The sequence below is a fragment of the Rattus norvegicus genome, chromosome 10 (genome assembly GCF_021556685.1).
Source record: "Rattus norvegicus strain SHRSP/BbbUtx chromosome 10, alternate assembly SHRSP_T2T, whole genome shotgun sequence".
NCBI lineage: Eukaryota > Metazoa > Chordata > Mammalia > Rodentia > Muridae > Rattus > Rattus norvegicus.
The window spans coordinates 63799706-63815864 of NC_141543.1; the positions used below are offsets into that span (position 1 = coordinate 63799706).

The 16159-nt window shown below is 46.7% G+C and overlaps 2 protein-coding genes across 9 annotated transcripts in view; one reads left to right on the plus strand and one right to left on the minus strand.

The window, feature by feature from the left end:
* Nucleotides 1–15549, plus strand: part of Trpv3 (transient receptor potential cation channel, subfamily V, member 3) — a 32360-nt gene extending 16811 nt beyond the window's left edge. For 2 of the 7 annotated variants that reach the window (XM_087573669.1, XM_087573672.1), the window contains 10 exons: nucleotides 740–916; nucleotides 1787–1945; nucleotides 2571–2672; nucleotides 3625–3698; nucleotides 6563–6728; nucleotides 9308–9374; nucleotides 10495–10769; nucleotides 11711–11823; nucleotides 12001–12080; nucleotides 12375–15549. In XM_087573669.1, coding sequence (XP_087429795.1) covers nucleotides 740–916; nucleotides 1787–1945; nucleotides 2571–2672; nucleotides 3625–3698; nucleotides 6563–6728; nucleotides 9308–9374; nucleotides 10495–10769; nucleotides 11711–11823; nucleotides 12001–12080; nucleotides 12375–12472 — 1311 coding nt within the window. In that variant the 3' untranslated portion in view covers nucleotides 12473–15549. 7 annotated transcript variants of the gene reach the window in all.
* The window catches only part of Aspa (aspartoacylase), a 48839-nt gene that overhangs the window by 8588 nt on the left and 24092 nt on the right, over nucleotides 1–16159 (minus strand). The gene's annotated exons all lie outside the window — the stretch shown is intronic.

Consider the following 16159-nt stretch of genomic DNA (forward strand, 5'->3'; position numbering starts at 1 on the left):
GTGGGAGATGCAGTGTGGCTGTGTGAGAGTCACACTGAGCTGTCCTCCCAACAGAGCTTTCCTGTTGGGTTTTGGGTTCATGTCCCTGGATGCTGTATCCCCAACCTTGGGTGATTGATGGGTTAGCTTTCAGGAAGTGGAAAGATGAGAGCAGTGGCCCTCCTGTGTAGGGGACTCAGAGAGCTTCACAAAAATGCTTCCCTGGTTTCTCCCTGCATCTGGGGTTTTAGTAGTTGACTGTGTGTTTCAACAAAGTCCCCAGGGATCCTAACATACGGAAGAGTTTGAGGATCACTGACCTACAGTGAGCTTTGTGGTCCTATTGTGAGGCCTGGTGCCTGATGCCACAGCTTGTTCAGCCAGAGTGAATGAGCCTGACTTAACGGTGGGATGGAGGAGTGAGAAATAGAGAGCTTCAAGTTCAGGTCTCATGGAAATCTCTTCTAAAAATGGTCAATTTTTGGATTCTTTACTGAATTGGAACTCAGCTACTTTTGGGGCCCACTAGTTGATGGTTTGGTTTTTCTGTAGTGTGCAAAAGGGCTCTCATATTCTGTGAGAAGGCAAGAACTGTGAACCTCACCCCCGTTTTACAGATATAGCTGGAACCCAGGGTCATGGCTCCAGGCAGAGGTGGCACTCAGACCTTTTTGGGTGGTAACGTATTCTGGGCTGACCTGCCTCTGGATGGTCCAGGCCTGTTGTCCTCAAGTCCCATTACCCCTCTTCTTGTCCCCAGATCCTGAAGTATATCCTTGGCCGTGAGATCAAGGAGAAGCCTCTCCGGAGTCTGTCCAGAAAGTTCACGGACTGGGCATATGGGCCTGTGTCATCCTCACTCTATGACCTCACCAACGTGGACACGACGACAGATAACTCTGTGCTGGAGATCATCGTCTACAACACCAACATTGATGTGGGTCTCCCAGGCAGGTTGGCAGGAAGGGAACAAAGAGTGAGGGCTGGACCTCAGGCCAGGACTTGAGGACCCTGGGAACAGTTGTCAGAGTCTCCTAGGTCCCATATTGGTGATTTATCTTGGTGATGGAGTCTAGCATTGGGGGCAGTGCCCAGATAGAAGCTAGCTCTTTTGTTCCTAACAGTAAGTAGCAGAGCTAAGGGTAAAAGGGGCATGAAGAAGTGTGTGATATTGATCTTGCCCTCTCTAACTCACCATGGCGGGGCTTAGAGTCCTTTCTTCCTCTAAATGTGAGTGCACATGAGGTCAGATGGTGCTCACTCTCTAGAGCAATCAGGACCCTTCCAGGAGGAGGTGGGGGAGGGAGAGCTAATGAAGCTGGAGGTGAAGACTGAGGGTCAGGTCCGACAGTTTTCAGCTCTTTTGAGGAGTGAGGCAATGGGCCAGGTCCCTGTCCTTTGTTTCTGTCAATAGTTCTACTCCTCAGGGGCTCCCTGGACCCTCACAGTAGACTGTTTAGCATGGTGGGTAAAGGTTGTGGTAGAGATAAAGAGGTGAGCCAAGAAAGGCTCAGGAGAGCCTTTGGGACCAAGGTCACAGAGATACTGGAACCTCTTCCTATTCCCCATGCCTTACTGGGCATCAGCACTCTTTCTGCTGGGAAACCCCAGGCCTATGTAGCATTTGGCTGCCCAAAGGATCCCTGGGAGCTGGGAGTTACCCTTCCAGTACTTCCATCAAGCCAGTCCATTGTTCTCCATGACTGGAGCCTTCTGTCACTGTCCCCGCTGCCTCTGGGCTCCGGATGGGCCTTTAGAAAATGGTCCTTCTCTGCCTCCTCATCCCCGTGGGGTGTTCTATCCCTAGAACCGGCATGAGATGCTGACCCTGGAGCCTCTGCATACACTGCTGCATATGAAGTGGAAGAAATTTGCCAAGTACATGTTCTTCTTGTCCTTCTGCTTCTATTTCTTCTACAACATCACCCTGACCCTCGTCTCTTACTACCGTCCTCGGGAAGATGAGGTATGGTGGTCCCGGGGATGGGGTGGTGGTGGGAAGGTCTGTGGTGAAGGATCGTGGAACTGCCCCATGTAGAGATGGAGAAACTGAGGCCCAGATATAAGGGCTTTTCATGCTGTCATCCAAAGTTTCCAGTGAATAAAATGGTTAGCCAAACTGTAGGTGCACAGATCTAGGGAGAGTCTTACTGGGAGAGAGTTGGGGATTAAGGAACCCCAGGACCTTCCCAGGATTTCTTTGTGGGTCTAGACTACACTGTCCGTTGTGAGGCCTCCAGAAGGTAGATGGAGGAGAGGTTAGTTAGCTAAGCCTCCCCACTTCTTTGGGCTTCGGTTTCTCACCTTTTAGTGGGGGTGCAGAGTCTCGGCTTCACTGAACTGTGAGGAAGCCCCTTTGAGTGTCTGGATGTGGATGTGGTTGAAAAGAACCATGCAGTTAGGCAGTGGGGGTTGTTAGCACATAGTGGATTGTCCTTACTGCAAAGTTCTGGGTTCCTGCTGAGGGTGAGGCAGGCAGGGGCAGAAGATGAGGTTCCACAATGGCCACTGGTCCATCTGGAGGGTCCAGCTTGCATGCATATACAGCCTGGGTCCTCCCTCTTTCCTCTTCATCTTCCCTTCCTTTCCAGGCTCTCCCACACCCCTTGGCCCTGACACATAAGATGAGTTGGCTTCAGCTCCTAGGGAGGATGTTTGTTCTTATCTGGGCCATGTGCATCTCTGTGAAAGAGGTGAGTACGTTTCTATGTCCTTCTAGAAAACCCCTTGAGGCCGGCAGGGTAGGAGCAGGGCTGGCTTCCACTCCAGCCTGCACTGCCTCACCTGTAGGGGCATCAGGAAAACATTTCCTTTTTAGGCCTCAGGTTCCTAAGTACAGTACAGAAAACAGTGAGTAAGCCAGGCCCATCCCTACTCCATCCCCTCCCCCATTCATCTGTCAACTTGTCCACCATGTCTCTATCCTTTATGCCACTCTGGGCCTATGACTCTTCCTTCTCGATTCTACCATCTTGTTCCCTAACTCTTTCCATCTACCCAGTCACTCATTCATCCATTCCAAACCCTACCTAACCTAGGCATCATACTTCTGTTTTTTATTCAGCCATTTCACCCACTCATGTGTCTACCCACTTAACCCATTCAACCAGTCAGTGAATCAGCCTGGAGATTTTGAGCCTTTTGTATATGGAACATTGGGGGGCGGTGGGTGTATGACTGGGATGTGGGGATTGCCTTTCTTAAGATAAGAGAGTTTGATAAGAGAGCCAACACTCACAAACATCTGGACTGTAAGGTAGATTAGAACAGTGTTTAGAGGGAGGTAGATGCCTTATCTGGAGTGGGAGGAGGGCTGGAAGCTTCGTCAGTAGGGAGGCCATGATAAGCAGCAGGCACAAAAGCTCAGAGGCTGGAAAATTAGGCCACGTTTCATGGGTAGCTATAGTGATTGTGTGGCTTTGCAGTTTCTGGGCTGAGGATGGGAGTGAGAAGCCTGTGGGAGCTCTACTCACTGAGGTGTCAGTGGTGCCCTCTGGGCACAGGTCAGCTTCCACACTCCCCCCTTGGACTCTAGCTGAGCTGCCACACACATAGCCTTCCCTGAATTCCCCACTGGATCAGTACTTCCCAGACCCTGGGTGAAGGGCAGGAAGAGGTCAAGCTTTTCCTTTCTGTCCACCCCAGGGTATTGCCATTTTCCTGCTGAGACCCTCTGATCTTCAGTCCATCCTGTCAGATGCCTGGTTTCATTTTGTATTGTAAGTAGGTCTGTCCCTTTGGTCACAACTGATGGGGAGGGCTGAAGATTCTCTGGAATAGCACCCAACCATGCCATCATGTTGAAGCACCCTTCAATCGTTATGGTCCAAAGGCCCCCTCTGTCTCCTCTAGATGGTGGTGCATGTAAATGCCTATGAAGGGGATCAGAAACCCTTAGGACAGAGCCTGTCCTGATGGCAGGGGAAGGCTAACTCCATCTCTCAGAGTCCCAAATGGCAGGCACCACAGAGAAGCAGAGGTTGGTCATCCAGTGGGTGTTTGCACATAGCAGTGTCTCAGGGAAGTCCCTTCTAGCTTCAGTGATACCCCAGGGTTGCCATCTGAGACCATCTGAGACCTTGGTTAGAACCAGAAGGCATTTGAGAAATCAGTGTCATCCTGTCATTCCTGGGATTCTCAGAACAGGGTAGTAAGTCACACACCATGATGCAGTGCTCAGTGACGTCAGAGTCCCAGCTGTTGCTGTGTGGTGGCCCTGTTTCCTAGTGAGAAAGCCTAGCTTAGCAGCCTCTGTGCATGAAGTGTCATGTACAGCTGACACCAATGGCTTAATGAGCAGAGGCAGACTCAGCTTGACTCTGTGGTAATGTCAGAGGCCACGGCTGAGGATGAAGAATGCTGGTTTTGCAACGGTGGCACACTGTTAATATTTTTCTTTTGAATATGTAGGAGGCTGATCTCTCTCTCTCTCTCTCTCTCTCTCTCTCTCTCTCTCTCTCTTTCTCTCTCTCTCTCTCTGTGTGTGTGTGTGTGTGTGTGTGTGTGTGTGTGTGTGTTGTGTACCTGCACATGTACAGCAGTGCATGTATTATATATGTAGGCCAGAATTTGAAGTTGGGCATCTTCTTCATTTTCCACCCCATTCTCTGTGGCCCTTTACTTTATGAGACCTGGTCTTTCACTGAATCTAGAGTTCCCTGCTTGGCTAGACTGTTAGTCAGCAAGCCCCAGGGCTCCTCCTACCCCTGCCTCCTCAGGGCTGGGATGAAGGCATTCATTGCCACACGTGGATTTTTGATGTGGGTGCTGGGGACTGAGCTCAGGTCCTCATGCTTTCTTCACAGGAGGCAGTATGGCAGCTGAGCGTCTCCAATGCCTACCTGGGAGTTTTATAAAGCATGTACCTGCCCTCTAGTGGTATAAACTGAGTTCTTCATCCCCCAGCACAGCAAGTGGACAGGCCAGATAGACACTGCCCTGCCAGGATGCAGGCCACTGTTGAGAAAGTATGCTGGTTCCCGAGGAGATACGTTTACACAGCTTCTGCTCTTAGCATGATGTCCCACTCTTCTGCTTCTGCTTTGTTAGGGTAGAGGAAGGTAGAGTGGCACTTTCTCACCCGAGTCCCCAGTTGGTTCCTTAGTCAGGCCCCTGTTCTTCACCTGAGGGAAAAGCAAGTTTGCTGTGCCCTAGACTCTCTTGTGCAAACTGACATTAGAAACACAAGAGTATTGTCAACTAGATGTCTGCAAGACTGGAAGTGTGGGCACTGTTTAGGAGGACGCTTTCATCATGTATGTTTGTTACATGCTATATTTATTGTTTGGAAAAAATTTTATACATGTGTGTAATACATTTCATCAGACCCAACTTTTACTCTCACCTTTCTAACACTTCACAAACTCCTCTACTGACTGCTTCTCCCTCCCAATTCCCTGTGCTAGTTTTAGTTTTTTGGACACAGGGTTTCACTATGTAGCTGGCTCAGGGCTCACTGTGTAGACCAGGCTGGCAATCCACCAGGGGCTACATCACCAAAGAAACCACTCTCCTTCCCCCAGCAGTCATCAGCTGCCAGTAGTTCCCCAGCCGTAGGTGGGTCCCTTCCTTACTCCCTGGAGCTTTGGTTGGCTTGATCTTGTGCAGATCCTGTACATGACGGCCCCATCACACTTAGAAAACACTGCTCTGCAGCGGGCCTCTGTGACCTCTGCACAATTGTCCTGCTTTTTGGCTCTTGCAATTGTCCTGCTTTCTTTTCCACAATGATATGTCACACAAAAACTACCATCTTCAAAATAATTTTTAAAGTGTGTGTGTGCTTGTAGGAGGGGTGGGAGGCACATGTCATAGAACACCCTGTAGGAGTTGCTTCTCTTTTTCTACTATGTGAGTTCCAGGAACCAAACTCAGCCTGTCAGCTTGGCAGGAAGCACTTTACAGTGCCCCAAACCACCATCTTAATCACTTTCAAGCACAGCTCAGAGCTGTGGAGTATGTCCACATGGCTGTGCACCAGTCTCCAGGGAACTCTTCTTGCAAAACTAAAGCCCTTTACTGAGTAAATCATAACTCCCAAATGTCTCCCCTCTGGTAACCTCTTTTCTGCTCTTGTCCTCTGACTTTGACCTCTCTGGGTACTTCTTTTAAGTACAGAGATGTTAGCTATCATTTTATAAGTGCCTTACTTCAATTAGCATATATCACACCTTAAAATGATAAAAGAGTAGGCTTTGAAAAACTTTGAAATTATAATTAGCTTCTGAGTATGAATGTTGGAAGCTTTTGTGATTTTTATTGAAAACATGCTTTTTACCGAACTGCTGATCTACCCTAGTGTTTCCCACATCTATGTGGGAACTGTAACCGTATAGGTGATTTGCAAGCCATCTGTCCTTGTGGGCTAGATGGTAGTAGAGTCTGCTGGCAGCCCACACTGGCTCGGCCTTGTATCTAGTGATGCAGTCTACACAGGATTTAGACCAGCTGAATGAGGCCAGGAAACCTTGCATGTCTTGTCAACATCGGCTACCATGGCAACCTTTTTAGAGGTTAAGGTTTGGGGTTTGAATGTTTCTGCTGCTGCTAAGTAAGGCCCTTGTCTCCTATGTCTCCTGAACAGTTTTGTCCAAGCTGTGCTTGTGATACTGTCTGTATTCTTGTACTTGTTTGCCTACAAAGAATACCTTGCCTGCCTCGTGCTGGCCATGGCCCTGGGCTGGGCGAACATGCTCTACTACACGAGAGGCTTCCAGTCTATGGGCATGTACAGCGTCATGATCCAGAAGGTATGCTGGGAACTGTGCAGGCAGAGCACCATTTGAGGGTGGGGTGTCCACTCTTCAGATGTGGAAACTAAGATCTGAAGCAGTAATCAGTAGGCCAGCACTCTCCGAAATGCAACAGTCTTCATTTCATTTTGGTCAGACTTTAAAACAACTGGGCTTGTAGGGCATTGGTAAGGGACACACTTTGTGAGGGAAATGTTCTGACCCGTGAGCAGTGGTGTGCTGGAAAATATCTAACAATTGTTCTTTGTATGTGTGTGCCCATGCCTGCATGTAACAGATAAGTGTATGTATACATTGCATATGTACATATGTACACACATACACACAGTTGTCATACATTCTTACAATATGAAGGGTGAGATGAGTAGCAGTTTGTTGCTTTCTGAAATGGGATCGTATCTGTCACTGGCCTGTGGTTGCAGCTGACCAATGAGAGCTGCTCCTTTCTGCCCGGTTGACCATTCACTTTGTTAGCAGCAAGGAGAGACAGTCTGGACGGTGTCAGTCAAGCTGAGAGCAACTGCTTTACTGAACTGGATAACTGGTATCAAACACCAGAAGGATTGTTAACCTTTCCTGTGCTATTCACAGAAGACTGCCTATACCTTAAAATGACAATATTTTAATTAAATTTTTGAAAAATTCACACATGCATACAAAGTATTTTGATCATATTTACTGGACTCCTCAGCCTATCTTCTCCTAGATCCACTCCTTCCTCACTCAACCCTCTTAACTTCATATTCTCTTTTCTTAAAACACACACACACACACACACACACACACACACACACACACACACACGTACATACATACATGTATATATACACAATATATAATACGAATATATAAAGTTACACACAAGTATGCATGCATACATGCATGCTCATGCAAGCACTTAATGGTTCCAATTTGTGTTGATCATGGGTGTAGGGTCATCCACTGGAATGTGGTCAACTAACCAAGGTCCAATTCTTAAAGAAAAACTGACTTTTCTTCCCCAAGAAGCCATCAACTCTCATGGTTGGCTTGATCTCATGCAGGTCTTCCACAGACAACAGTTGCAGTTCCTTGGTCCAGTGACCCTGGCATTTCTAAAATTTATTTATTTTATGTATATAGGTACACTGTAGCTGTCCTCAGACACACCAGAAGAGGGCATCAGATCTCATTATAGATGGTTGTGAGCCACCATGTGGTTGCTGGGAATTGAACTCAGGACCTCTGGAAGAACAGTCAGTGCTCTTAACCGCTGAGCCATCTCTCCAGCCTGACCCTGGCATTTCTAGAAGACGATGTTTCCATCTAATCTTCCCTGACCTTTGGCTTTTACAACCTTTCTGCCCTTGATCCCACAGTGGTCACTAAGCCTTGTGAGGGAAGGGATACAATGCAGACCTTCCATTTGTGGCTGAATCCCCCCCACCACATACTTTTACTCTGCACTTTGACCAGTTGTGAGTTTCAGACAGCCCACATTTTAAAGTTTAATCTGCCTTAACATTTTCTGGGTCACTGTCTTGAATCTTGATGTAGATATCAATATAACGAGGAACATTTTGCTGGCAGGATTTAAATATTTGTAGCATTGCTGGTTTTCATGGCATAAATGTTCCTGCCATGGTGGATTTGCAGCTGCTGACATTATGCCACTTAACACATCTGGGAAGAGATGTGCAGTTGCATATTCTTACATAGTCCTTCCACTATCTGGTTACAATAGATATATGACCCTCCTCCAGCATAAATGATTGTATAATGTAGCAAAATAGCCACGTAACACTCAACGTTGAATCTTTATTACCTTAAATATAACTTAATTGTAAATGTATGTGACTAAAATTTTATTTTGAGACAAGTTCTTAAAATAGAGCCCAGGCTGGTTTGGAAGTCCATGCTCTTCCTGCCTTAGCCTTCACCGTGCTTGGGCTATAAGTCTACTCCACTATGCTCGACTTAGTGATTGAGTTTTTTGCAATAAAGATTATTTTTATTTTTTTATTGAGCTACAATTGAAAATTTGTATACATCTAAAGTGTAGGATTGGGTATAGCTATATCCTGTGTAGTGATTACCAATTTCAATGTAGTTAATACAGCCACCATGTGTGTTAGAAAATTGGAGACCTATACTTTGGGCACACTTCGACTGCACAATTTGATATTTTTCATGAGAGCCCCAGAACTTATTTATCTTATAATTGCATGTTTGATTTAGTTTCTTTATAGTGGGTCTGGTCATAACATTCATGCAAATTCAACTATCAGTTCTTAGAAGTCGGTATGTGCTGGTTCTGGTATGTCATTGGCCCCAGGGAGGCCCAGAGGTGGGGCTCCATAGAGAAAGACACAGGGTGAATCAGAGAGACTGTGTGCTGGGAGGTGAGGTGGAGGGAAGAGAGGTCTTGGGGACAAAGCAGGGAAGAAGGCTTCCTTGTAGAGATGGGGCCTTCAGAGGAGCCTGGGACCATCAAACGGGATGGAGAGGAGGGAGAGAGAATGGCGGGATACAGGAGACAGGTGCACAGCAACCACGCGTGCACACCTCACACTTGAATCATGTCCCTTTCTTTGCAGGTCATTTTGCACGATGTTCTCAAGTTCTTGTTTGTTTACATCCTGTTCTTACTTGGATTTGGAGTAGGTAATTGCTTCACAACTAACAGTTGCCCATGCTTGTAAGGCAACTTATCTAGCACACTGGCTTCATCAGGGTGACATAGTACCTGCCACATTCCTTGAGCAACTTGACCAAGTTGGAGTCATCACCCCTGATCTCATGGATTAGAGACTCATGGCCATCTCTAGTCCACCCATCCAACCCGTGTTTTCCCCAGACTGTCAGATCCATCACAATCTCTCTGATAGGCTCAGCAGGGTTCTTACCCCATCCTGCAGATGGGCAAATAAGAGCTCACAGAAACTTGATGGGCAGACTTCAAAAACTAGGAGTAGTCTAGTACACTGAGCTGTATTTCTCTGGCCCTATACATCTTTTCACTCTTGACAGTTTGCTTCACTTATCTCTGTGGGAACTTATGGTTTATTGGGGACCAAATATGTGGAGGCCCTTTTTAAAATTCAAAGGGTATGAGATAATCTGATTTTATTTCTAACCACTCTATAGGGAGATGGCATGTTTAGCATGTTTTTCTCCAGGGCAATTTTGTGGAACAGCCCCCCCCCCCAACACACACCTTTTTCATGACTGTTGACACAGCTGCTGTCATCGGTCTGATCCTTTTCAAGGACACATCTTGCTTATTCATTTGACCTTCTACCTGTGGACTCATTCCTCCATGCATTCACTCACCCAGCAAAGCAGCGTTGTTGCATAGAAGAGAAAAACAAGTCCAGGCCGTGTTCATAGGAAACTCAAGACACAGCATTAAGAGGGGATACAGGATCTTATAGTGCTGGGGAGACCACCTGGGGTACAGGCAGCCAGAACCTTAGTCTACAGGGAGCCAGAGTTGAACACAGGTTAAGCGACAACCTTGGAAGGCTGTGGATGAGTGAGGGCTAGGCTTCTGATAGAGGAGGGGAGAAGATGCGGCTTCAGTGGGCTGGAAGGGCTTTCTGCAGGCCAGGCAGGAAAATCAGCCTCATTAGGCTTCTGGGGAACATGACAGTGGAGATGAGGAGGAGCAGAGATGGGAATCGAGAGGCCAGAGAGAGGAAGGCAGCCGTGTATACATGCAAACATGTGAGTTCTCTGAGTGGCCGGACAACAGAGAGCCCAAGAGCACCCATTCTCCCCCTAGCGCTGGCCTCACTGATTGAGAAATGCTCCAAGGACAAAAAGGACTGCAGCTCCTACGGCAGCTTCAGCGATGCGGTGCTGGAGCTCTTCAAGCTCACCATAGGCCTGGGCGACCTGAACATCCAGCAGAACTCCACCTACCCCATCCTCTTTCTCTTCCTACTCATCACCTATGTCATCCTCACCTTTGTCCTGCTCCTCAACATGCTCATCGCCCTGATGGGGGAGACGGTGGAGAACGTCTCCAAAGAGAGTGAGCGGATCTGGCGCTTGCAGGTGAGCTGGCCGAGGCCTTGCTAGGGACTTTGCTCAGCACTTCATCTCAAGGTTTCGCATAGCCAGCAGCAGCAGTGGGGCTGGGGTGTATCCCGAGACTCTGCCTAAGCCTCAACGTAGGCTCTTTGAGAACAGGGTCTAGAATAGCAGCACATATGGGGAAATGCAGGCTTTTGGGGACACTCTGTTCATTGTCACCTGTGATGTGTGGACATTGAGAAGTAACTCGGGTTGAAGAGAAGTAAGGTTCTGGAACAATGGAAGTGACATTTCTGCTTTGTTTCATCCTGGCCTTATTTCTCAGTCCTGAGAACAACTCACGGTGTGGATCCTGTGGTGATGACCTATCTGATTTGTGAGCTGACTAGACACGGTGCTGCTTAGAAAGTGCTTGTTGGACTTAGCGGGGAGGAGAGGGGAGGAGCAGCCCTTCAGATGCTTGCAGAGCTGCCTGCAGCAGAGGGGACTGCAGCCTCCTCTTGCCACCCTCAGCTGGCAGAATTGAGATCACATGACTATAGGGAGAGAAGCTCTGGGTTTCCGGTTACCAGAACCTTTTTTAACTAGGTTGTGCATAATGCTCAGTCAGAGAGACTAGACACACTGCCAGGGAAGCTTCCACGGTACCCAAGCTGGGTAGAGAGTGTGGGAATGTTTGACTTCTGAACTTTCCTCCACCTGTAGTTCCAGAATCCCAACATTTCAGTCAGGAGGCTCCAGATATCCAGACATACTATTTATGCTAAGCTTAAAGCAATTTATCAGTCCCAGAGTTTATTTCTCATGTTTGAACTCATGATTACTCCACAACCTCAAGACCTTAAGCACAAATGAGGCTGGAGTGAGCTATCAGATGGGGTACCTGTGAATGTACCCTCATCTGGAGCAGGGCTCTCAGAGCAGGCTAGGAGAAATCAGTTTAGGCTTCTCTATCGTCCCAGAGAGCCAGGACCATCTTGGAGTTTGAGAAAATGTTACCAGAATGGCTGAGAAGCAGATTCCGCATGGGAGAGCTGTGCAAAGTAGCTGATGAGGACTTCCGGCTGTGCCTGAGGTAACAAAGAGGGAAGGGGTGTGGGGCAGTAGTCTTTGAGGTGGGCAGGATCAGCAAACAGGTTGGAGCATCCCTGTATCTGTGGCATTAGAGGAGCTCTATAGAAATACATCCTAAATGTGTTTCTATTACTGGGATGTGATTGCATAGTAGTGAGTACAGTGGTCACACTTGCAGGATCAACGAGGTGAAGTGGACTGAATGGAAAACACACGTGTCTTTCCTCAATGAAGATCCAGGGCCCATAAGACGGACAGGTACTGTTGCTTTAAGATGTTGTGGGGTCTTCTTTTGTGGACCATGTGACTTCATGTGAATCAAGACCAAGAGGCCTGGTTTTCCTACCTGTGAATTGGAAGGTCCTTCCCAGCTCTGATACTCTGTAGCACTATTTAGAACAGCTTTTAAAAACTAAATGGTAGGGGGATGAGGTGCAGCTTAGGTTCTGGGTTCTAGCCTCAGCCCCACCAGAAAAGAAAAAAGAATGTGCCAACATGCAGGGACAGGACACAGAAGGATGTACTTCTAAATCTCAACTCTGTTTTCCACAGCAGATTCAAACAAAATTCAAGATTCTTCCAGGAGCAATAGCAAAACCACCCTCTATGCATTTGATGAATTAGATGAATTTCCAGAAACATCAGTGTAGACGCATGGCTGAAGGCTGATGTGAACACTGTGGTCTGATGCTGCAGGCCAAGCCCCGGCGCTGAAGTGCTATGCAGAGTGCTAGACTAGAAGCAAAACACTCCTCACAGTGGCTGGTGGCTGCTGAAGGGCAGCAGTCACGATCTGAAAGGAAGGCTCCTTGGGTTTTGTGACTCCAGAGGTCAGTAGAAATCCATGGCCAGCAGTTCTGAGTCTGGAAGTCTCCTGATGCCCCAGGTGAGGTACCTGCAGGTTGGCTTGGCTCCAAGACGCATGTGCTGGGGAAGACGGAGCTGGGGTCGGAGGAGTGGGGAGAGCAGTCTTCTCTCTACTATGTTCTGTTGTTAGGGCCAGCTCTTCCTTTGCCTCCACGACTGTGATTTGTGGGGGATCCTGTCCTAGCATGTCTAGAAGATCTGAGCTAAGTTGATCTACCTGGGGAATAAGGGAATGAGCTATGGGAATACCCTTATTGAGTCTCCATCGAGCAGGAAGCTGGACTCCATCCTTGGACTGAAACCCAAGGCTAAACCTATCTCCAACAGAGAGATGTTTTAACAGTGTAACTGACACAAAATTTTTATTTTTAGTTCAGAAAAGCCATTTCACTTTTGAATGAAAATTACTTCAGATGAAGTAGGCAACTTTAAAAGCTAAGAAATAGATTTTGGGCTTTTGGACTGAATGTAAGTATTATATACTAGGCCTCAGGATGGTCAGGGTCAGGACAATAAAATTTTCCTCATGCACACAAAGCCTGAGGGAGACAGGCTGTGATCTAGGGAAAAGGTTTGGTGTCCATCTTCTTTCAGTCCCATCCAGTGCTGGCCTCACTTTATCTGAGATGAAAATAGCAGCTGATCTGCTGAGAGGGTTTTAAAACTGAGAGATGACTAGCACGCGCCAGTGTTTCGTATGTTTTTGTTAACTGTGAATACTGAAACTGTAGTAGAAGGCTTCTGAGGAAAGGATATCTGTCAAACTTAGGGCTGACTTCTTATCCTCAGCCTAAGTTTTTTTTTTTTTTCTCCTTGAAATTTCAGAGTCAGTTTGGGGTGTAGAGGTAGAGATTGGAGAATTTCTCCAGTGGCTAGAACTGAAATGTTCCTCCCAACCCCAGCCTGCACTCTTCTGTTATTTAGTGATAGGATTCATGTGGAAAGGTTTGAGATGGAATCATAGATGATTATGAAGATTTTTTTTTAATGTTAAAGAGGGTGGACATAAGTTGGGACTTTAGTAAACTTGGCAATTGGTGAGCTAATCAGTCTAGAGACCAGACAAAGCAGTTCACTCTGGCAGGTTTCTCCATTCTAGAAGGTTCCAAGTACCAGCTTAGCTGGACAGGTGAAAAGTTGGTCATTTCATCCTGAATGGCCAGGTCAGGGGAGATGGTGGATGGTACAGCATGGACGGCTGCCCAGTCTGCAGCAGCCACTACCTGCTCAACCTTCTAGAGTCTACATTGCTCAAAGATCACACTCAAGTAGGGGAAGATGACAAAGCATGTGTTTTTGGAAAAGCAAGAACCTGAGGGGGACATCATGGGAAGGATGGGCAGAAATAGTCAGAAAACTGGATTGAGATTTTGGTTCAGTTCAGTAGACAGCTGCTTCGGGAGTTTTAAGTATTCAAGAAATGGGGTGAGCACTTGTTGGGGAAGAAGCTGAAGAAAGCAGTTAGGTGAATCTTAAGGTTCCTAGACATTCTACAAGCCAGTATTCCATAGCTGGAGTCTCCTTGAGTTACCTGAACAGAAGGTCCTGTTTAAAGGGCAACCACTGGTTCTAGGGAGCTGGCGTTCCAGCTTCGTGCTGCCTTGGAAGTCAGGAGATAAAGCCACATAGCTTTGCATTTCCCACTTGAATGGAAGGCGTGTCACGTTGGGCAGATAGAAATAACCAGCTTCTCACATGTTGTGGAGATCTGCTTTTGGTGGATCTGGGTGGAGTTTGTTGGCAAACTAATTTCTAAACTTGCTATTCATCTAAATGTGGGACCCTCTCCCCCAATGAAGGCTTCAAGCCCAGAATGTCAAGCTAAGAAAGTTCATCAAAGCAAGGAAAAGGCATCTCAACAAATGGTGTCCTATTCAAAAGGACCAAATCCCTCATTATATATGTGGAGACTCAGGCTCTGGAATGAACATGACTTGTTCTAAGTCATGTCAGAGTAGGAGATGCTAGGATGTTCTGATTTCTGAGCCACAGGGATCCTTTTGCAGCTTTTATCATTGAGTCTTTTTGTAGTTGCCACATTGAGGGGCTAGTTCTCTCTCTTCTCTCTCTCCTCCCCGACCCCCTCTCTCTGTCTCTCTCTCGTGTCTTGGAAGTTAGCATTGTTCGTACAACCCAATAACAAGTCTAAAGGTCAAATGTGCCTAAAGCCACACAATAACAACAAAAATAGCACACACACACACACACACACACACACACACACACACACACACACACACACACACACACACCACTGACTCTGTGGGCCTAACAGGACATCTTAAAACTCCATGCTTTACATTCCAGTAGTTTAGGGGGAAGAGGTTTTCTGGGGATGGGACTGAGCATGCTCAGGCAGTAGCTGCAAACCCTGTTTTAGATAAACATTTCCCCAGGAAGAGTTCTGTATTCTAGACATGATGTCACATGTCTGTCTGGGATAACACCGGTGCTTACTTCCTTCCTGGTGTGGGGGGAAGGAGTGAAAGTTGTACTGTGAAGCCATTGAGCTCTTAGGCATCTGCCAAGAGAGTGCAGTATTATTGAGGTTCCTTTCCTTCCTTTTGCTCTGGGTGAGCCACAGGGAGACAGGCTCTCACCAGAGTCTGTAAGTCATATTTGACTTCTGCATTGATTTACGTGTTATTTTATATTTACTGTGATTTTGGTTCCAAACACAGAGTTATTGTCTTATTCTCATGGGATGTACCTGATCCTTGTATAACTTAATTTATAGACTTGTTTTTAGTGTTGTTTGTGTGAAACTACATGCTCAAGAAATCATAAAGAGTAAGACTACTTTGGTCTCATTGAAGAAATACTGTTTTGATTTCTAATAAATATTTATTTTGTCATGTTATGACCATGTTTCTGTCTTTGCATTGTATGAATATGAAAACCAATTAGAAATCCTAGAGTGTTTCGTAACAGGAATGGGTAAAAGGAAGATTGATGTTGGATCTGAAGCATTTCTCCTGGATCCTGATGGGGTGGTGGGCGAGCATGCTGTGTGTGTCAATGTGCATGCACACCTGATTCCTATTTTAGTTGCCTATTTGGCAGCTTTGTTTTATTTTTAAAAAGATTTATCTTGGGCTGGAGAGATGGCTCAGGGGTTAAGAGCACTGACTGCTCTTCCAGGGAACCTGGGTTCAATTCCCAGCAACCACATGGTGGCTCACACCTGTCTGTAACTCCAGTTCCAGAGGATCTGTCACAGATATACATGCAGACAAAACATCAGTGCACATAAAATAAAAATAAATCATTAGAAAATTTTAAAATTCATCAGTTGTCTGGTTCTATTTTCCAGTAGCCATCTCAAAACTATCACTATGACTCTTTGTTACTTCCCTCTCCATGTCTGAGGCTGGTTTAGTCTCCAAGCTGGCAGTGAAGATGGAAACCATCAAATAGGGACACTTTCAAGTTTTGATCATCAAACGTATGATTTTCCTTGTATCCACACC